The sequence below is a fragment of the Fukomys damarensis genome, unplaced genomic scaffold (genome assembly GCF_012274545.1).
Source record: "Fukomys damarensis isolate Sample0158 unplaced genomic scaffold, DMR_v1.0_HiC HiC_scaffold_25, whole genome shotgun sequence".
NCBI classification, from domain to species: Eukaryota; Metazoa; Chordata; class Mammalia; order Rodentia; family Bathyergidae; genus Fukomys; species Fukomys damarensis.
In genome coordinates, this window is record NW_022900937.1 from 330830 (window position 1) to 353638 (window position 22809).

A 22809-nucleotide genomic window follows, 5' to 3' on the forward strand; every position below is an offset into this window, starting at 1 on the left:
AAAAAATGTGAGAGAATGAAAAGATGAAAATAAAGTGTTTGTAGATGGGGAGGGGAGGAGGGGGTGAAGGGAGGGCAGAGGTAAGGGGAAAAAAATGAGAATCAAGACTTGCCATGTAAAGGTACATGATTCCAACAATGAATGTAACTGTACTGTATCCCTAAATGTACCAATAAACTCAATAAAAAAAAATAAAAATAAAGCAGGGGTAGCTATCTTATTTGCAGACAAAGTAAATTTCAAACCAAAACTAATTAAGAGAGACAAAGAAGGTCACTGCATCCTTGAAAAGGGAATAATCCAAGAGGAAGAGAAGACAAACATAAATATATATGCACCAAATACTAATTCCCCTAAGTATACAAAACAAATATTAAGGGACATGAAAAACCAAATAAGCACTAATTCTATTGTAGTGGAGGACCTAGATATCCCACTGTAACAAACAGACAAGTCATCTAGACAAAAAATCAATAACTAAATACTAAAACTGAACCAAGGTTTTGAACAAATGAACATAAAACACACCTACAAAGTGTTCCACTCCACAAAATCAGAATATACATTCTTTTCAACTGCACATGGGTCATTCTCCAAAATAGACCACATACTAGCTCACAGATCATGTTTAAGCAAATGCGAAGGAACTGAAGTTATCCCATGTATATTATTAGATGATGGTGCAATTAAACTGGAGATCAATAGCCTAATAAACTGGAATAACTTCACAAACACACGGAAAGTGAACAATGCTCTCCTGAACAACCCATGCAGAGGAGATTAAAGAAGAAATTAGACAGTTTTTACAAATAAAGGACAATGCCAATACAACATACAAGAATTTATGGGACACAAAAAAGGCAGTTCTATGAGGGAAATTCATAGCAGTGAATGCCCACACTAGGAAAACAGAGTGGGCTCAAATAAACAACTTAATACTGAATCTTAAGCTCCTAGATAAAGAAGTACAAGACAAACACAAAACTCATACAAGGGAGGAAATTATAAAGATTACAGCAGAAAGCAATGCATGGAGATTAAAAGAATGATAGAAAAAATAATCAATGAATGGAAGAGTGGGCTTTTTAAAAAGATAAATAGAATTGAAAAACCCTTGGCCAACCTTATTAAGGGAAGGAAAGAAAAGCCTCGAATCCTTAAAATTATGAATGAAAAAGGTGAAGTCTATACAGTAGAAATCCAGAGGATCATCAATACCTACACTTCAAGAACCTGTACTCTAATAAAATGGAAAACAGAAGAAATGGACAGATTTCTAGACATGCATGAATTACCAAAGCTGAACAAAGAACATAAAAAAGTTCTAAACACCCCAATTAGAATCCGTGAAATTGAAAATGTAGTTAAGGCCGAGAATTTAGCTCAGTGGTTCCGCCGCCTGCCTCGCAAGCGCAAGGTCCTGAGTTCGATCCTCAATGCCAAACAAACACCACCACCCCAAAAGAAAAACAAACAAAAAAAAAGAAAATGTAGTTAAAAGTTTACCAACAAAGAAAAGCCTAGATTCTGATGCCTTTACTGCTGAATTCTACAAAACATTTAGAGAAGAACTATTATCACTACTTTTGAAACTTTTCAATGAAATTGAAAGGGAAGTGGCAATACTTCCAAGTTCATTCCAGGAAGCAAGTGTTAGTTTGATTCCAAAACCAGGAAAAGACCCAATGAAAAAAGAACTACAGGCCAATCTCCCTAATGAACATAGAGCACAAATCCTCAATAAGATACTTGAAAACAGAATACAGAGAGTCATTAAGAAGATCATACACCCTGAACAAGTCAATTTATCCCAGGAATGCAAGGATGGTTCAATATATGTTAATCAATAAATATATACACTATAATATGTACACTAAATAATATACTAAATTAACAGAGTCGAGGACAAAAAACATGATCATCTCAATAGATGCAGAAAAAGTATTCCACAAAATTCAACACCCATTCATAATAAAAACCCTGCAGAAAATTGGAATAGATGGTCTTTATCTCAACTTGATTAAGGATATCTGAAAAACCAACAGCCAACATCATACTAAATGGCCAAAAACTGAAAACCTTCACACTAAAACCAGAAGCAAGAAGGGTATCCACCATCACCACTCCCATTCAATGTAGTTCTGGAAACATTAGCCCCAGCAATTAGACCAGAGAAATAAATAAAAGCAATAAAGATAGGAAAGGAAGAAATTAACCTGTCATTATTTGCTGATGATATGATACTCTATCATAGAAGACCCCAAAAAAATCTACCACAAGACTTCTAGACTTAATTGACAGATTCGGTAGAGTAGCTAGATACAAGGTAGACTCTCAAAAATCAAGAGCCTTCTTGTACACAAATAACAGACTCATTGAGAGAGAAATTAAGGAAACAGTCCCTTTCACAATAGCATCCAAAACTCTGAAACATCTAGCAATCGATCTAATGAAGGAAGCCAAAGACCTCTACTCTGAATACTACAGCACTCTGAAAAAAGAGACTGAAAAGGTTATAAGAAAATGGAAAGACATCCCTTGCTCCTAGGTAGGAAGAACAAACATAATAAAAATGGCCATACTTCCAAAACTGCTATACAGATTCAATGCAATCCCAATTGAAATTCCAACAGTACTAGAAAAACAGAACTGGTGAAAACAATCCAAATATTCATTTGGAATCAGAAGAGACAAAGAATAGCAAAAGCCATTCTAGGCAACAGAGGCATGGCAGGGGTTATCACAATCCCCAACTTGAAACTATACTAAAAGCCACTGTGATAAAAACAGCATGATAATGGCAAATAAACAGGCCCCAGGATTGGTGAAAATAGATTAGAAGATGCAGAAACAACACCAGACACACTCAGCTACCTCATCTTTGACAAAGGAGCCAACCATCCTCACTGGAGGAAACAGCCTCTTTAATAAATGGTGTTGGATTTCAACTGGCCAAAGATTAAAACTAAACCTATATCTCTCACCATGAATCAAAGTGGTTAAAGATCTAAATATTAAAACAGAAACACTGAACTTGCTGGAGGATAATTTAGATAGAACTCTTTAAGACACTGACATAGGAAAAGACTTTATGGACAAATCCTCAGCAGCATGAGGACTAGCACAAAAATCAACAGCCAGTATTTCATCTTATTAAAAAGCTTCTGCACTGCAAGAGAAATCACCAATAGAGCTAAGAGACAACCTAAAATGTGGGAAAAAAATTTTACCAGCTAGTCCTCAGACAAAGGTCTACTATGTAGAATATATAAAGAACTCAAAAAAATCAGACCCTCCAAATATAAAGACCACATTAAAAAATGGGCATCTGAAATGAACAGACAGTTCTCAGGTAAACAAGTAAAAGCAGGAAATAAATATATGAAAAAATGTTCAACATCACCAGTCATTCAAGAGATGTAGATGAAAACAACACTGAGATTCCACCTCACTTCAGAAAGAATGGCTGATATCAAGAAATCTACCAATAACAAATGCTTGAGGCGTTGTAGGGAGAAAGGAACCCTTCTCCAGTGTTGGTTGGAGTGCAGATTGGTGCAACTACTGTGGAAATCAATATGGATATACCTCAAACAACTAGGATAGAGGTCTTATTTCACCCAGCTATCCCTCTGCTGGGTATCTTTCCAAAATAATTGAAACAATCATACCACAGTAATATGTGTACATCCATGTTTATAGTGGCACAGTATGTAATAGCAAAAACTTGGAAACAGCCCAAGTGCCCATCAACTGGAGACTGGATAAAGAAGATGTGGTTTTCCTATAATATGGAGTACTACTCAGCCATAGAGAATGAGGATCTAGAGGCATTTATACATAAATGGATGCTCATTGAGGCCACATCCTTAAATGAAATAAATAGGACACACATGTAAATACCAAATAGTTTCTCTAGTATGAAAATGTAAAAAGGTAAATAAGGTTCAAGTTGTATAACTGATAATGTGAAATAGGAAAAAAAGGGCCAAAGGAGTAGGGGAAGTGGGAAGGGTAGGGGAAAGGAAAGAAGGGAAAAGAAAAAAATATGAGAAAAGGAAAAAAATGGAAACAAAGTCTGCAAATAGGGAAGGGTAGAGGGGGTTGAAGGGAGGGCAGGGCTACAGGGGAAAAATAAGAACCAAGATTCATCATGTAAAGCTACAAGATCCAAATGATAAATGTAACTGTACTATATATGTAAAAAGTACCAGTAAACTTAATGAAAAAGTTTTCTATTCTACACATTCTATACCTCATCCTAACAAAATATACTACATATAGAATGAGATCATTCCTGAGCAGGAGTGTAATAAAATGTATGTTGATAACTGGAACATAAAAATGAGAGCAAACCCTAAGTAATTCCTGGTTATGTAAAAGAAAAAAAATGACAAGTTAGAAAAAATGGAAGCCAGACCCGCTGGGAATAAAAAATATGGTAACCATCATAGATAAATAAAATATGTGTTCAATCATACAAGTTGCTCAATGTTTCTGCATTGTTTAGGAAAAAATGATAATCACTGCAAGTGGAATGAGCTGTTAGAAGTCCAATTTTGGATGTTTGGAACATAATGCACCTAAAACTTTAGCAAATTAAGCAAATCATTAATTTTATACTTAGTTGGATTTTTTATTATTAAGATCATTTAGATACAAAATTTAATACCATTTAAAATATTAAAAATTAACTTTCCAACTCCAAAGGGACAGGTAAATAAATTATATTGTAGAACAGTTAATGTAAAAATACAAGAATTTCGGGTGTAAACAGAATAACCATGTTAGAAAACTTGAAAAGCTAAGTTTTCCCTTTAGAAACAAGTTTTTAGTTCCTAGAATGGTGGAAAGTAAGAAGAAAAAATATATGTGTTCTAGGCTCTATTTGTGTAAAAATCTCGTTAACTTCCAAAAGTTTGAAAACAAATCTTAAAATTTTCTATTCCTATAGAGAAAAGATGACAGCTATTGGATGTACCTCAAAAGGGAGAATTCTACAGACAGAAGTAATTTGCTACAGTGTAATTATTCAATTTATTTTCAACAATGATATTTAAAATTATAACTGTACGCTTTGGAGGGAAAATAATTTTCCTGAAGTGTATTGTATCATATATGCAGGCTGAACCACAATAAGAATTTAATTTTTAATCTTTGGTAAGATTTGCATTTTAAACATACCACATTACTTAACAGAATGGAAGAGTAAAGCATGTAGTGTATTCAGAAGAAAAATTCAAGCTTTCATTTAGAAGCTTGCTTGCCACAAACTAAATCCTCTCTGAATGAGAAAATTACTCAGTATCATATACATATTGAATTCTACCCCTGAAACACTGCAGTAGTTTATATTAAAAGTGTGAACTTTATTTTTTTCTTACAGAAGTGTTTGCTCTCAGAATAGAACCTTATTAAAAAGATTTCAGCCCTCAATTATGGCAACATTGAGGAAGAGGAAGAAAGTAGAGAGTTACAGAAATAGTACCAGAAGGACAGACAACTCCCTTTAGAGAATTTAACCTTGGGTTCCCACTAGGTGTATTTTATTCTCACTATACTTTATGGGAGAAGGCAAAATATTTGTTACAATTTCTTTAAGTCCCTTAACTAAGCCTATGAAAAGGAAAACCATGTTAAAGGTCAGTACATAATTATATGATTTTTAAACTAGTTATGATGGCTTGATTAATAAGTAATTTTTCACAATAAAGCTATTTTGACATATAGAGTATCAAATTGTAATCAATCACATACCTCTATAATAAGGATATATGTGTGTGTGTATTCTACAGAATGATACACTTACAAGGAAATGTGCAAAGGTTTGTTCAGGTGTATGAATGTTGATAAGTTAGGATCAATGGTTTGGCTTTAATGAATTAAGTTTATATACATCCAATCATGAACAATCAATTTGGGTGACTTACGCAATTATTTAAATAAAACATATACAGTACACACACGTAGAAGCTTGGATTCAAAACTACAGATAATTTATCTGCAAAAATAGCATTTCTGTGTGGAAATCAGAGAGGGTTTTAAATTTCTGCAGATCTCAGGGTAACATGGCCTCTACCTGTACCATGTAAATGAAGGGGTATTTTGGGAACCAAACTAAAATACTATAAAGATCTAGACCAAAGGAGCCATGAGTCAGCTGAGAATGTCAGGAGCTGAGTTTACCCAAACCACACACTAGAGACTTTAGTCTACTCACTGAAAAAAGAACTCAGATGTAAATGTTCCACCTGGTAAATGATTCTGCTTTCAAGAAAGAATATAACAAATAGGATTTCTTATTCTGGTGCATGTCTGAGAGATACAGTCTCTTTGTTGCCCAAGCACTGCCTGAAGTATTCATATGCTACTCATGTACAGAATTCACGTCTCAGGAAAGTAAAAAGGCCCCAAATCATAAAAATCACATGGTTCACTTGTGGCAAGAGTGTAAAATCTGTGTATATTGAATAAGGAAGATGACATAATTTCATACCAGACAACTGTGTCTTCCAGGTATAGCAGAAAATTAGAGTTTTTTCTTTAACTAATGAGAACTAGCTGTCAGAAAGTGATCGCTATAAGTTTGATTGAAAGTCTTCCCCCAAAAGACTGGAAACAGCTGGGTGTGGTGGCACACACCTATAATCACAGCACTCAGGAGGCTGAGGCAGGAGGATTACCATGAGTTTGAGGCCAGCCTGGGCTACAGAGTGAGTTCAAGGCCAGCTTGAATTATATAGCAAGACCCTGTCTCCAAAAAAAAAAAGGACTGGAAACAGATTAATAGATTTTAATGATTCCTCCAATGCAGTGTAGAAGCATGTTCACATTTATTTTGTTAATGATGTCACTGTCTGGAAAGCAAGCCATACTCACCACTAAAAATCAAGATGCTTTTGGGTTATAAGCATCTATCAGCCATGTTTCACTCCTGCCTGGAATTTTAAAATTTTATCAATAGGGACATATATTATGGAGGAGAAAATGCAGCGACTACACGCTCTGCTGCAAGAGGTGAGAAGGGTGTGTCTCACCAAAGTCCCCTGTCTCTGTTCTCTGCAGATCATTTACCAACCTTCGAGTGGGGCCAAAAGCACTTGTTCCGAGCTCAGTGGCTTCTGGAACATCTCTTAGAAATCACTGCCTGGGCAAACTTTTGATTTGCTGCTGAATCCATTTAAGTAAAAATGAGATCAAAATACAAAGCACGTTCTTATGAGGTGGACACGTGTAGGAAAGAACGTGGTGTTCCGAGTCACTGCCATCTCCACCCTAGGTCTAGACGTCCTGAACACTCTGAAACTGGACCGATATTCAGCGTTTTATTCCGTTGTTGTCATACTCATAGTCACATACTGCTGTAATTTGTGCTTTAATGTAAATGGCATTTTTAGTGGCAAATTCCTCAGGGCATTATATTAATACAAATACGCATGCATTATTTCTGTTAACTAGAAATTATTCCTTTAAGGAATTGTATTGGATTATAATGAGATAAACTACTGATAAAAAGAGATGGGTAGGAATTACTGCAGTCTAATTTTAGGATAGCATCAAAATACCAAGAGCTATAGTGTATGCCAAATGACAGAGCATGATTTCATGGAAGAATAAATGGTGAGGAATCTAAGATGAAGACATAAACTTCTAGAACCGCATACACAAACCTGAGTTATTCATTTATGAACACTGTTGTGGATTATAGCAATGATATAAACATCATGTCTAGCATATTTTAGACAAGATAATGGTGATCCTTTGCAACTGGTATAAAGAACATGGGCAGTAACATCAAATTACGGAGTCTTACCTCCGTAGCAGTGCTCTGATTAGCACCATTTTCCAGCAAATATTTTACAACATCGATGTGGTTCTCCTGGGCCGCCATGTATAAAGGAGTGAAGCCATTCTGAAGAGAAACAATACAAAAGATAACATCACCATCATCTGTAAAGTTTAAACCAGGGAAGAATACAAAACAAGCAAAGAGAACACTGTGAAATAACCCTTTAAAATGGTGAAGCTGTGTAACATACTCCCAACATATATTTACACTGTAATTCCAGGTCACAGTGGACCGGTTCCTACACACAATTCCTAAAGAAACAAGGAGAAAAGGATAGCAGAGGAATATTTGCCTCATACGGCATGTTTATTTCAGTACCAGAATCACATGTCCCATCACTCAACACTGTCAAACTAAGATAATTATTATCTTAATATCTGTATAATTCTATAGTATAGAGTCCTCACTATATACAGTATATATAAAATGATATGTACATAATATCTTCTGTACTTATAAATTCATAAACTAAATAGATCACCAATCCTCTCAACATACACAACTTAGCTACATTGTTCACGGTATAAATTACTACTCATACCAAAATAGACTAGAAGAGATTGCAAATTGGATTGAAAATGAAAAAAGTCTATATTTCACTGTTCTGATTATAGCGTTGTAGTCTGCACTGGACATTTTTATATTACTTTTTAAAGCTATTGCGAAACTTGATCATTCATTCTCACGTTCATTCAATTATTTACTAAAATCCAGCCACCCACATCTGTGATCTCCCAGGATACAGTGATAACACAGACATGCATGTCCTCACGGAGCACATACCACAGCAATCTTTAGAAATATATCAACCCGATTAAGGAAAATACCACAGAAATTTACCTTAAAGATAATACCCATAAACTTTCAAAAGCTAGCAATTTTCTCAAAACCATGTCAGTCTTAAATATAGATAATTCCCTTGCATTTCCCATGCATTAATGAGAATAAGTAAAAACATGGGCAAGTATTTAGAGATTTTAAAATTTTTAAAAAGGAGAAATATCATTTTTGGAAATACTTCATTGAAATATTCTAATAAGTATGAAACATTATACAAAATGGCAAAGATCGAGCAAGGCATAAACACAAGATATATCCAAGCAGATTATAAAAGAAAAGACGTAGGCTTTAAATATGAAAGAAAAATTAAAAATCAAAAAATGTTATTTTAAGGGGAGTGAATTAAGAATACTGTAGGACTCAGGAATCACTTGCTAGCTGGATAGCATATTTTTTTAAAAAAAACACAGCAAGCAGGTGAAATCTTGGGTATTTTAGGAACACTGAAGAGGTGGCGGAAGGATGGAATTAGAGACTCAAAGGAAGGGAAAGCCAGGGAAGGTGATTAAAAACAACGAGTGGGTGTGGAATGGGGATCTTTCATGACAAGTAAAAAGGCAGGGATGCAATGAAAGAAAAAGAACTGAACAGAGCACCGCAGTTTGCTAACAAGTTTTCTCTGGCAGAATCCTGTAGACAAATCGGGAGGACAGGAACAGGACAACAGCTGCCAGAACCACAGGGAAAAGATTTCTGTCCTGAGGGCTCCGCCTGCGAGGGCCCCGGTCCTGGGTCTTGAGCTATGGAGAGACAGCCTCTGGTGGAGAAGGGCAGAGAATCCTGCCTACCATGACCCCGCACCTCCGTAACTTCCATACCACACCCCAGGCACCTTGCTGTCCAGAAACCACTTTCATGTGCAGTCCTAGGGCTTGCTTAGACTTTTTCCCCATCAACTTCCCAAGTGTCCTTTGGTCAAGTGAATAATGGTTCTCATATATATCTACATCTCAATCTCTGGAACCTACAAATTCTACCTTGTACAACAAAAGGAATCCTGTAGACGTGATTAAGTTAAAGATCCTGCGATGGGAGGTTATCCTAGACTACCCAAATGCATGTGTCCTGGCCATGATGTGAGAGCTCTGTGCCTGTCACACCCATGTCCAGCCTCTTTGCCGTGCTGTAATCTCCTGCCTCACTACTTCATCACTGGCCTTAAAGATGAAGGAAGGAGCCATGATCTGAGAAAATGCAGCTCCAAAAGCTCTTCCAGCAAGGAAATTAGTTCTCTCCAGAAACCCCTAGAAGGGAAAAGTAGTAGCAACAATTTAGTTATAACACTGTAAAACAAATTTCCAGAACTAGGTAATTAGGACAAAGCATGGGCACTATTGACACCACTGTAAGCTCTGTAAGAAAGCACTAACTCCACACACAAATGGCTTCATCATACACAGTATCATCACTCTCTGTGGACCAGCAGTGAGGTGCTTTCCAATGTATCAGTCTGTTTGTTCTTTTTTTTTTCTTTTACTGAGTTTATTGGTACATTTTAGGTATAGAGTACAATTACATTCATTATTGGGATCCTGCACCTTCACATGACAGGTCTTGGTTCTCATTTTTTCCCCTTGTCCCTGCCCTCCCTTTACCCCCTCCTCCTGTTCATACTGTTTACAAACACTTTATTTCCATTTTGTCATTTTGTCATATTTTTTCTTATCCCTTATTACCTTTCCCCTACCCTTCCCATTTTCTCTACACCTTTAGCCCCTTTCTTCCTATTTCACATGGTCAATTATCTCATTAGGATCTTATGTACTATTATAGTTTTTCACACCAGAGAAACTATTCAGTATTTGCACATGTATGACTTATTTGTTTCACTTGGGAGTATATCCTCAATATGTATCCATTTTCCTATGAATGAGTCTAATTTCCCATTCTTTATGGCTGAGTAGTATTCCATTTTATAGAAAAACCACATCTTCTTTATCCAGTTTCCAACAGATGGGCAAATGGGCTGTTTCCAAGTTTTAGCTATTACAAACTGTGCCACTATAAACATTGGTGCACATATATCACTGTGGTATGATTCTTTTAATTCTTTTGGAAAGATACCCAGCAGAGGGATGGCTGGGTCAAATGGAACCTCTAGTCCCAGCTCTTTGAGTTATCTCCATATTGATTTCCATAGTGGTTGCACCAGTCTGCACTCCTACCAACAATGGAGAAGGGCTCCTTTCTCCCCACAACTGCACCAACATTTGTTATTGTGTGATTTCTTGATAGCAGCCATTCTTTGTGGGGTGAGGTGAAATCTCAGTGTTGTTTTCATCTGCATCTCTTGAATGACCAGTGATGTGGAACATTTTTTCATATATTTACTTGCTGCTTTTACTTCTTAGTCTGAGAAATGTCTGTTCATTTCAGATGCCCATTTTTGAATTGGGTCTTTATATTTGGGGGGGGCTGGTTGTTTTGAGTTCTTTATATATTCTAGATAATAGTCCTTTGTCTGAGGAGCAACTGGTAAAAATTTTTCCCACATTGTAAGTTGTCTCAGTTCTGTTGATGGTTTCTTTGACAGTGCAGAAGCTTTTGTTTGTTTGTTTGTTTTTGTTTTTTTGGTACCAGGGATCGAACTTGGGTCCTTGTGCTTGCAAAGCAGGCGCCAGAACCACTGAGCTAAATCCCAGGGCCTGCAGAAGCTTTTTAATAAGATGAGATGCCAGTTGTTGATTCTTTCTGCTAGTTCCCGTGCTACTGAGGATTTGTTCATAGTCTTTTCCTATGCCAATGTCTTCAAGAGTTCTGCCTAACTTATCTTCCAGCAAGTTTAGTGTTTCTGTTTCAATATTTAGATCTTTAATCCACTTGGATTTTAATTTAGTGCATGGTGAGAGATAGGGGTCTAGTTTTAATCTTTGGCAGGTTGAGATCCAGTTTTTCCCACACCATTTATGAAAGAGGCTATCTTTCCTCCAGTGGGGACAGTCAACTCCTTTGTCAAAGATGAGGTAGCTGAGTACATCTGGAGTTGTTTTTGTGTCTTCCAGTCTGTTCCACTGATCCTCAGGTCTGTTTCTTTGCCAGTACCATGCTGTTTTTACCACAGTGGCTTTATAGTATAGTTTTAAATTGGGAGTTGTTATACCCGCTGCCATGTGTCTGTTGCCTAGGATGGCTTTTGCTATTCTAGGTCTCTTACGGTTCCAAATGAATTTTTTGATTCTTTTTTCTAGTTCTGTGAAATATAGTTTTGGAATTTCAATTGACATTGCATTGAATCTGTATAGCAGTTTTGGTAGTATGGCCATTTTTACTATGTTGATTCATTCTACCCAGAAGCAGGGATATCTATTTTCTTATATCCTCTTCGATCTCTTTTTTCAAAGTGCTGTAGTTTTCAGTGTAGAGGTCTTTTGCTTCTTTTGTTAGATTGATTCCTAGATACTTCATTTTTTTGGATGCTTTTGTGAAAGGAATTGTTTCCCTAATTTCTCTCTCAGTGACTCTGTTATTTGTGTACAAGAAGGCTACTGATTTTTGGGTGTTGACCTTGTATCAGCTACTCTGCTAAAAGTGTCCATTAAGTCTAGAAGTCTTTTGGTAGTTTTTTGGGTCTTCAATGTAGAGTATCATATTGTCAACAAATAATGACAGTTTAACTTCTCCCTTTCCTATTTTATTGCTTTATCAGTCTGTTCTTAAAACACAGTCTCACTGCATGTGGACAGAAAAGTATCTGTAGTTTCTCTCTGTTATATAAAAGGTCAACCATACCCATAGCCTAGGGTGATGTCATTGGTAGGAGCAATGAAGACAGCATTACCAGTTGTTACAATCATTCTCTTTGACCAGCAGGTTCATTTAGCAACTAGTTGTTAAATATTTGAACATCTCCCCTATCTATGGGAAAACAGTATTGATTTGCCTTTCATTAACATTTAGTGAACAAAATGTGTTTTGTAACTCCTCACTGCTAGGCATTGGGTCCAGCATTAGTGATTTAGTGACAAAAAACAAACTCTGTTTCTGAGACTGCATGGTCCAGACCTGACATGAACAAGTCAGCATACTACTGGACTGCAGTGCAGCAAACACATGGATAATGAGTTTATTGTTTAAAATTACGCATTGGCTACGAGAGGAACATAAATGAAGGACACAGGACTCAGCTGTGAAAGGAAACTCCCTGAAAGATGTCATTGGACTGACACATGTGAACCGAGTCATGAAGACTCAGTAGACACAAAAGCAGAAAAGGTATTTCAGGCAGAAGCAGAACCACGAGACAAGAAAGCACAGGACAAACAGGGATGGAAAGAGAAGGCCGAAAGGGCAGGGGTCAGTCCCAGTGTGCCTCTCTCGGGAGCCTGGGTTTTATTTTGGAAGCCTTGGAGTCACTGGATTTTAATTAGGATTTGCCATGAACACATTTCCACTTTAGAGAGATTACTTTGCCAGGCATGGGGAGGATGAAGTGGAAAGTGATCAGACTATAGTCCAGAAGAATAGAAAGAAGGCCTTTATGATACTTCTGATGGGAAATCAAAACTGGAAATATTACTATGATTTGGGTACTTTAAAATGCAATTTAGTATGCATGTATTTATATTATACTCTATGAGTAGAAAGTAGTGTTTTCAGTCTGTATTTAGTAGTCACTAATAATAGTTCACCAACTTACTAAGTTATAACTTTTCAAATTCAGAAATCATGCTGTATTCAGATAATTCAAACTTCAAATGTTACAAGACTTTCCCATCTACATTAGTAATATAACTATGAGCTAATAATCAGGTGTTAGCTATTGAAGAGAATTTCTTTGGGATTGCATTATTTTGGCAAATTAAATGCAGATGCACTAATATTTACATATTTATTCAACATAAATTTATTGAAGTTTGGAAAGATCTTTATAGCAGATAAGTTAACTGATACTTGCATGTCATTTCAAAGAAATTATACAGACACAAATAATGTAAGTATGCAAAGTAATGAATGGTTTAACAGGAATATTTTTGGATATGGACTAAAACCCTAATAATTATTATAATTATCCATTTTAATAATGCTAACAATTCAGTCTAAATTTTGCTAGTGCATATAAATTCTTCCATTATACAAATGGAAGTTGGATGACTTAAAATGACTGATTATATAAAGTTGCAGTGATACTTCAGTTCACAAACTCAATTCTGTCCACAATTCTGGTTGCAAATCAAACTGGATGAGAACCAAATAAAATCTCCCCATAAGGTCAACACTAAACCTTACCACTGAATTTTATTTGGTTCTTGTCCAACTCGGTGTATGACCAGAATCATGGAGAGAATCAAGTTTGTGAACCAAGTCTTAACACAGACTCGGTGTTGTCATTTAACTTTAAGAGCACTAAGATTGTTCTAAAAATTTCCACCTAGTCCTTGAACTAAGTGTTCTGAAAGTAACAAATACAGATGTAATGTCATTTTTGCCCTGAACAACAGGGGACACAACAGGATTCACAGAGTAGATCCACACAGAATCATCTATCACTCAGAACACACTATAACTGCCAACAGCAAAGCATGATATAAGGAGGACGGTTATACTCCAGCCCAAGCACACAGATTAGGGAAGACAGGGTCTAAATTAACATGACATCCTTGTCAGCGGTAGAGAAAATAAGATGTTCCTCATTATTCTTTTCTTTTGTTCCATTTCCCCTTCTCTCAGAAGGTGTTTTTCAGGGAAGTAACAGTTTCTTTACTGCATACACACCTTTCACTTGGGATCTCTGTTCTCCAAGCCCAATGATGAGTCTAGTGAATAAAAAGCAGCAATAGGGGGCTGGGGATTTAGCTCAGTGGTTCTGCCACCTGCCTCTTAAGTGCCAAGGACCCGAGTTTGCTCCCCCGCAACAAAAAAACAAAACAAAACAAAACAAAATTAAAAGAAAAAGATTTCTTAGCCAGGTAGATACATAGAAAACTGTAATATATCATAACGTTATCAGCCAGCTAAAGCTAATCTTAGATACAGTTAAATTATATTCTTGAAATATAATACCCTGAAATCAGAGCAGAAAACTTTACACGCTTTATAAATTAATACCGCTGTAGACTATTCATTATTATTTTATTGTCTTATTTCAGTCCTGTATTGTGAGGCTCAACAAGTATATTTCAATGACAGAAACAAACTGCCCTGTTTTCCCCAGATGAAAATGTCAGTTCCAACTGAGAGGAAAGTTGAGGAACTGCTAACCCAGCAGTGGCACGGTTTACAAGTGGACTGGCCAGGTGTGGAAGCAGAGGGAGAAACAGAATACATGTGTACAGCAGACGCAGAGGTGCTCAGAAAGTCTTGTCCTATCCGTCTCATCTTTCAGGCCTCAACACAAGGGTCACTCTGTTTGAGTGGCTTTGTTTAGTGCCTATAAAATGCTTACCGCAGTAGATTCTTAATGATTTTTTTTAAAAAACAGAGAAATGAATAAAGTAGAACAGAATCTGAATTTCTTTTATGGCTACAGTAGTTTCAATGTATCACTGAACATTCTTTGGCACATTTCCCTGAAAAAATTAGTCTAATTCCCCTCTTTTTAAAGGTAAGACATCTTAGTAGTTTGTTTCTTAGGCACCGACATAGTAAGATGAACAGTAGTACGTGATTGCTAAGGTCAGTGTGTTAAAAAGCATCACATTTTAGCCTTCTCTCTTTTGGATCAACCTTCTCTGGGGGAAGTAAGCTACCATGACCTGATGACCCTCAAACAACCTCTAGAGAAACTCACAGGAAAAGGAGCCCAGATCTCCACCAACAACTAACACCTTGCTAACCATGTGCAAAAACCACTGGTAGTAAATCCTCTCACCTTAGAAAAACCTTCAGATGACTTGCTGTGGTCAACATCTTCACTTCAACTTTAAGCGTGACTCTAAACCATAATTGCACATCTAATATACCAGTGAACTTTTAGTTGACAGAATCTGTGGTGAAAATAAATGTTTATTGTTGCTTTAAGCCACTAAGTTTGGGAGTCTCACTATGTGGCAATAACTAATATAATACCCTGTAAAGTCCTACATCATGAGGGCCCTGTCTACCTACCAACTCCAACTCTAACTTCTTTTACCCCGTGCTGCTTCTTTCTTTCTTTGTTTTTTTGTTTGTTTGTTTGTTTTGTTTTGTTTTTGTTTTTTTGTTGTTGCTATTGTTGTTTTTTGAGATAGGGTCTCACTCTGTAGTAGAGACTGACCTGGAATTCACTATGCAGCCCAGGCTGGTCTTGAACACTCAGCAAACCTCCTGCCTCAGCCTCCCAAGTGCTGGGATTACAGTCGTGTGCCCCCATGCCCGGCACTGCTTCTTTCTTTATAGGAAAGACATTTATATACTAGGATAGTTGCCTTTAAATTTTCATAGTCACCTAAGTCTTAAAATGCTATCTAACCTGGAAACCCTAAAAATAAAAGATTAAACATGACTGTTGTGCTTGAAGTTGAGTGAGTTATGACTGTTTGGTAGTCTCTTTCCCATCCCCAAGCTACCAGGACAATGGTTTTGAACTGTGTTGTATACAAAGGAAGTGACTCGGGGCTCCTTCCTGTAGAATCCTGAGCTGTATGAGTTAACACTATGAGAAAGCAGCCATCACCATGTGCTACCTTTCCTCACAGTGCTTTACCGTCAGAAAAGATCAGGATTCTGCCTTGATAAGAAGGAATGGAAGGAGCGGGTGGCTTCTGTACATTCGTCTGGATAAAGCAATAAATATTGTAAACAGTTTTTAAAAACTATAGCTGTAAATGTTTATAGTGTCCTTCATTACAAGTGTTCCTGGCCAGATTTCTAAGACAGTTATAGTCTCCATACCTACTAGAAAATACATAAACAAAAGACATGACCATCTCCAGCAATAGAACTTGGGAATGGACAGCGATAGCTTGGATGTGAAATTAGTAAAACTCAACTTCCACAGCTGAGAAAGTCTCCTCTCTCGCATATAGTTCAGCATCAAGATTTAGATTTTTGGGCCCAGGATTGAGCTCAGTTGTTCCAGTGCCTGCTTTGCAAGCGCAGGGACCTGAGTTCAATCCTTGGTACCAAAAAAACAAAGATTTAGATTTTCTTTCCTCAGAGCAGAATTCCTTAGTGAGCTGGCTATGGCCCTTCCAGAGTCACAGCGCCAGCCGGCAATCACTACTCTAGTTACCATGCCGATATTACTCAGCAACTTTCTTTAGCATTATGAGAGAGAAGACTGGGAAGCATCCTGAAATTATCACCAATTATAACCAGGTCAGGATGATTCAAATTATTTCCCTAAATACATAGTGAACACACAGCTGCAAAGGATGCAAAAAACCCAATAAATACTAATTGTAGTCACCAAAATTAAGACTAGTTTTAGTATTCTGGGGTACAATGAGAGCAAAGGACAAAATAAATCTACTCGTTTGGTAATTACTGAAGCGGAACTGTTCTCCTCATCTTCTAGGTCCAGGCAGATCATCAAATGACTTAGTCAATCATCATGTACAAATCTGCACAAGGAATTAAGCTGCACCAATTAATTAAATTCAGGATTCTCATTTGGAAAGCAGGGACAGATATGTTTTCTCCTTTGGACTGGGAACAAGAAAAGGTCCACAGTGAAAGCCAGGCTAGCATAAAGCTAGTGCTGCAGAAATTACAGCAAAGTGAAAGAAAGAGTATGAGTCCTTGGTTACAAATGGGCCCTTGGGAAATGAAATGCATCCTCCTGCTCATCCCCTCTATTTGAATTTTCTATTTGTGAAAGCCAAAAAAGTATCTTCGTTATTTACTCAAATACGGGATGAGCTTTTTCTTATTTGCATTTGAATCTTTGAAACAACATCTAAACCAAATACAGTTTATACTGCTATCTTTAAGTTACAATGAAACACTTTCTAAAAAATCTAAAGAATTTGTTATTTTTTATCATCATCATCATCTTGGTCAAAGTATATTATTTAGTGACCCTAAGACAGATGTGCAGAGAAAATCTAAGGGAGATTTCAAGAATGAAGTTAAACTACAAACAAGCATTACAGATCATTTTCAATAGGAAAATACACTTGCTCTTGCAAGGGGAAAAATTTTAAAATACATTTTCTGTGGAAGTGAAAGCTATAAATTCAGAAGTAGATTTCTTCCATTGCTATTTTTGTACATATAATGCTAACTTTTATTTCAACTGTCAGTAGAAATGTCAAGTTTATCTCTCATCCAATGCTTCTCATCTATCACATAAAACATTGTAATAACACATATGTATTTACAATCTATATATACTATGTATTGTCTTATGTAAACCATTAAGGAGAAAAACTAAAATACAATTTTGCAGACACTGTATCCTAATATGTTGTTATAAAAATAATGAAAATGTTTGAATATTAGAGAGGAAAGTTTATTACAGTAAATAAATATTTGAATATTGAAATTGGGTAAAAACTCACTGAATACAGATTACAAGGTTCAGCTCTTCAGTAATTAGTATGATTTGCTTATCATAGCAAGTACTTTAACAATGTATGTTATTGAGCAATTTCACAAGTGACCCAGAAACTTAGAAGGGAGACAAAATGTTTTATCTTTAAAAGCAAAAACATTGACTGCTCTGTCCAATTCCATGACACTGATGAAATTAAGTCAATAATAATCCTCGTAGCTGGGCGTGGTGGCTCACATTTGTAATCCCAGCACTCGGGAGGTTGAGGCAGGAGGATCGCTGTGAGTTTGAGACCACCCTGGGCTATGCAGTGAGTTCCAGTTCAGTCTCAACTACATAGTGAGATCCTGTCTCAAAAACAAACAAACAAACAAAAATATCTTCGTGGCATGCTCTTATTTCCCCCTAACAGAGCAAAATCCATAAATGTGAAATAATTATCTTGAATTAAGTCATAGAACTAATTTAATTGGTTATTTTATTATTTTGCAGTTGATTAAATACAATGTGGATTAAAGAATTCTGATTCTCAGGTTAAAATGTGCATATTAAACTCTTTTATTTCTCATGCATTATACCAAAAATATCTTTCATAAGTGATTACCAGATAGGCTTCTGATTTCAACCCATAATTTCTACCCTTATTACTTTGAGAAAATGAAATGCTGCTCCAAATCTCAAAAAATACATCTAACATCAAAATCCTACATAATTCACATAAAAAGTCACATTTCTACTGTTGTCAACCACAGCCAGTAACCCTGGGTTTATTAATAAACATAGAAGGAAGTCATACAGTGCCTGAGACATACATCCAGAAAGTCTAAGTGAAAGGAAATTATTGCTTCCTGTAGCAATGTCTATCATTTTTGTCATTTAATGATTACTCTCAAGCTGATAGAGAACTCTGCATGTCAAATTAAAATTTAAGATCTATATTCTGACAGCACATAGACACACAAATACACTGACATATTTCATAGGGATGCAAAAATATTTTTCCTCAGTTGTTCAACTGTGGGCAGAAATTACAATGCTATTCTTAGCCCATATCTGATATGAATTGTTGATATCATTTCAAATCATTTTATATATATTGTACCAATAGAGCCTGAAACATAAGGACAAGACTGTGGGATAGAAATGGGTATAGTGGGGCCGGGGATTTAGCTCAGCGGTTCGGTGGCCTGCCTTGCAAGCGCAAGGACCCGAGTTCTGTGGGCAGAAATTACAATGCTATTCTTAGCCCATATCTGATATGAATTGTTGATATCATTTCAAATCATTTTATATATATTGTACCAATAGAGCCTGAAACATAAGGACAAGACTGTGGGATAGAAATGGGTATAGTGGGGCCGGGGATTTAGCTCAGCGGTTCGGTGGCCTGCCTTGCAAGCGCAAGGACCCGAGTTCAATCCCTGGTATACAAAATCATTTTATATATATTGTACCAATAGAGCCTGAAACATAAGGACAAGACTGTGGGATAGAAATGGGTATAGTGGGGCCGGGGATTTAGCTCAGCGGTTCGGTGGCCTGCCTTGCAAGCGCAAGGACCCGAGTTCAATCCCTGGTACCAAAAAAAGAAAAAAAGAAAAAGAAATGGGTATAGAAGTGTTTGAACAGCACAGGAGTTTGAGGACAATAAAAGCCTTAGTGAGAAACTGTTCCTAAGTGTGGGTGTTGTCTGTGCAAGCTTACCCTTATTCAAGCTCTTTCAAAAGGGCAGTGCTGAGATCAAAAAGGAAAATAAACCCCATGGTATGCACAGTATTTAACAGCTGCTTAAACACACTCCAGTTCACAACCTGCCAAAGATGCAACCTCAAAGAATGAATTTCTTTTTTAATTAAGTTTACTGGTGTGTGCATGTGTATATATATATTATATATATAGTGATCACATTCATAAGACTATTTTAATGTACTAATCCAAATGCTTGCTTAGATAGCACATGGGTCTCTTTAGCTATGCATCCAGATTTACTGTCCTTTTGAATACTTAAATTTACAACTTCAAATATATTCATACCCACAAAAGTTTTAAGACTATGTAACGCATTTTATACATACATATAGTATTCATGCACACACACAAGTAAGCTGTTCAGGTAGTCAGAATGAGGCCTTCAAGGACAACCTAAACAAATCAACTGTAGACCTCCATGGTGTTAAACAGAACCCAGAATAAACTGCACCTGTGCAACAATAAAAAGACGGTGAGTGGTGTAGGTGAGTTCTCATTTCTGAGAAAGGGGTCCTGGCCTTTTGTTTGCTGTCTGTAGTGTTAGGAGTGCATGGAAACCCAGAAGGTGGCTGTCTCAATGTGCCTGTGGCCATTCCTGGGAAGGCTGCTTTTAAGTAGACAGGTGCCACAGAGCCGAAAGGGAGCTGAGCATAGGACGTGCAAGACTGACTCATGCTACTATGAACAATTCAGGCTGTGACATGCCCCTGCTGAAACACACATGTCACACTACAACAAAAAGGTAGCTACGGCAACCTTTTCCTTTAAGAAGCATATTTTATCCACTTTAAAAATATTGAGAACCCAAATGTGTAGCAAGTTCTGTGGCAATTTTAAAGTTGAATTAGTGAGCACTCTCAATACTTGAATACTGTACATGTGCATAGGAAAAAGACAGCACTGCACTTTATAAATGGAAAATACTATGTCTTAAATAAAACTATGTGGCACCACAAAAATAAAAAAGCAAGTATGAGTATAATCCCAGCACTTGAGAGGCTGAGGCAGGAGGACCACTGCAGGTTTAAGGCCAGCCTGGGCTAAATAGTGAGATCAAGGCCAGCCTGAACTACACAGTGAGATCATGTCTCAAAAAAACAACAACAAAAAAATGTGGATGCATAGAGTTCATGATAATAAAGTATAAAATCTACAGTTTGGGCCACAGGAAATATAAGAGAAAATTTCGCCACAAAAGTTCATATGTAAAAGGACACAAACACACCTAGCCCACTTACCATCACTCTGTTGAAGGTCAGGTTTCTAACAGAGAAATATTCTGATGTTACTGCCTAATGTATTGGCTACAAAATGTACCAACCTCACTCTAAAAATTGACGAGGCTGATCTATTTCATGTGTTATCTGGAAAATGTCCTAAACATAATATAATATATACTTTCTCTGATGATAATTATTATTACAGCTTAAAGTGATGATGTCAGAACAGGCCACACTGTGTTCATAAAGGCAAGTCAATATTGACCAGTTCTCCTAAGTTCAGAACCTGGGTGTTTAGATGAAAGAACTTTTAAAAGTGAAAAACTCAGAATCTGACGCATCAGCCACGGGGAGCCCTCCCCTACCTGGCATTAGACACTGTGCTACGTGTGGGCTCTGAGGAAGCTTTGACTTTCTGAGGCCCTTGATGAGACTGAAGATCAGTCTACCAGATCCTAGCGACAACAAAAGAGGGTAATGAGGAACTGCTGAGCAGTTTATGGTGATTTACACTGTTTTGGTCATTTTCTCGGGAAACTAAAAGATTATGACAAATATTAGTGAACATGTAGTTTTACTGAAAGTTGCATGTTCCTTATATAAGATACGGTGCTGGGGTTGAGACTTGAAATGTTATTAAGAAAGGATCATGCAAGTAGCCTGATTCAACAACTGAAAGCAAAAAGGATTTTTCTACATGACAGCCCTCATTTTCAGCTTTCAAATGTGCATTTCATTAATAATTTCATTCCTTATTAAGTCATATGTAAGTAAATGTGTCAAGTAAATAACAAGTTTAAAATGTAACTTGTGATAAAATGATATAAATAGAAAAATTACTAGATAATATAATAAAAAGTGGTGGTTTTTAGTTTGGTTGTTTTAACCACCGAAAATTGCTAAGGTGAAGACTGCCTGTGGCAGCCCCCGTGTTAGAAGAATGGCTGGCGTCCGCTATGTATACAGTGAAGATCTTCATTTTCTTTTTGGGCTGTTTGTACATCAAGTGCTCTTTCTCACCATCAAACTTCATGCCTTGTGTTCCAAAACTATGTTGTGCCAAGGAAAACTTATATGTTGTTGATTACAAACCATAAAACTTTTGTACAGTTTTTTTCTCTACCTCTCCCCTAAGTAATAATGGTTTATCAATGCCAAGGGACAATTAGACAAAATAACACACAACATTTTCCTCAACTCTAAACCATGTGTTACCTCTTCTTTAATAGTTTAAACAGATACAGGTAGATCTAATAATTAGAAGAGCAGCTAACATTTATATTGTGTTTATTACATGTACTTTTCTAAGCACTTTTATCTACTACCTCATTTAATTTTATATCAACTCTATGTAGTAAATATTCCCATCTTTACAGATAGCAAATGGAGTCACTGAGAGGTGTAGTCATTAGCTCCAGGTCCCACAAGTGAAGAGTGTGGGTTAGCCGCTACTCTCTAAAGTCTCCAACTCCACATCTCCGCATGCAGTATTGTCAGATGAATTAGACATTATTTTATCATCTTTTTCCTTTTACTCAGAAGTATAATGGAATTTGCCTGTTCCCAAGTTCCTCTTCACTTCATGAAGTCTTTACTTTTCCCTGCACTAAACAGATACACCTTTCTTGTTTGCCATTTTAGTGTTAAGCTTATATCACATATGTTTCCTGCTATTTATTTCTTCAATTCGATATTTCATTTAATCGTCAAAGAGGTAGGGTGTAAAAAATTGTACCACT

The 22809-nt window shown here is 36.6% G+C and overlaps 1 protein-coding gene across 50 annotated transcripts in view; it reads right to left on the minus strand.

Annotated features, from left to right (window-relative positions):
- Positions 1 to 22809, minus strand: part of Ank2 (ankyrin 2) — a 442295-nt gene that overhangs the window by 135681 nt on the left and 283805 nt on the right. For all 50 annotated transcript variants that reach the window (XM_033756207.1, XM_033756210.1, XM_033756204.1 and 47 more), the window contains exon 5: positions 7814 to 7912. In XM_033756207.1, the coding sequence (XP_033612098.1) occupies positions 7814 to 7912 (99 nt within the window). The remainder of the gene's footprint in view (positions 1 to 7813; positions 7913 to 22809) is intronic.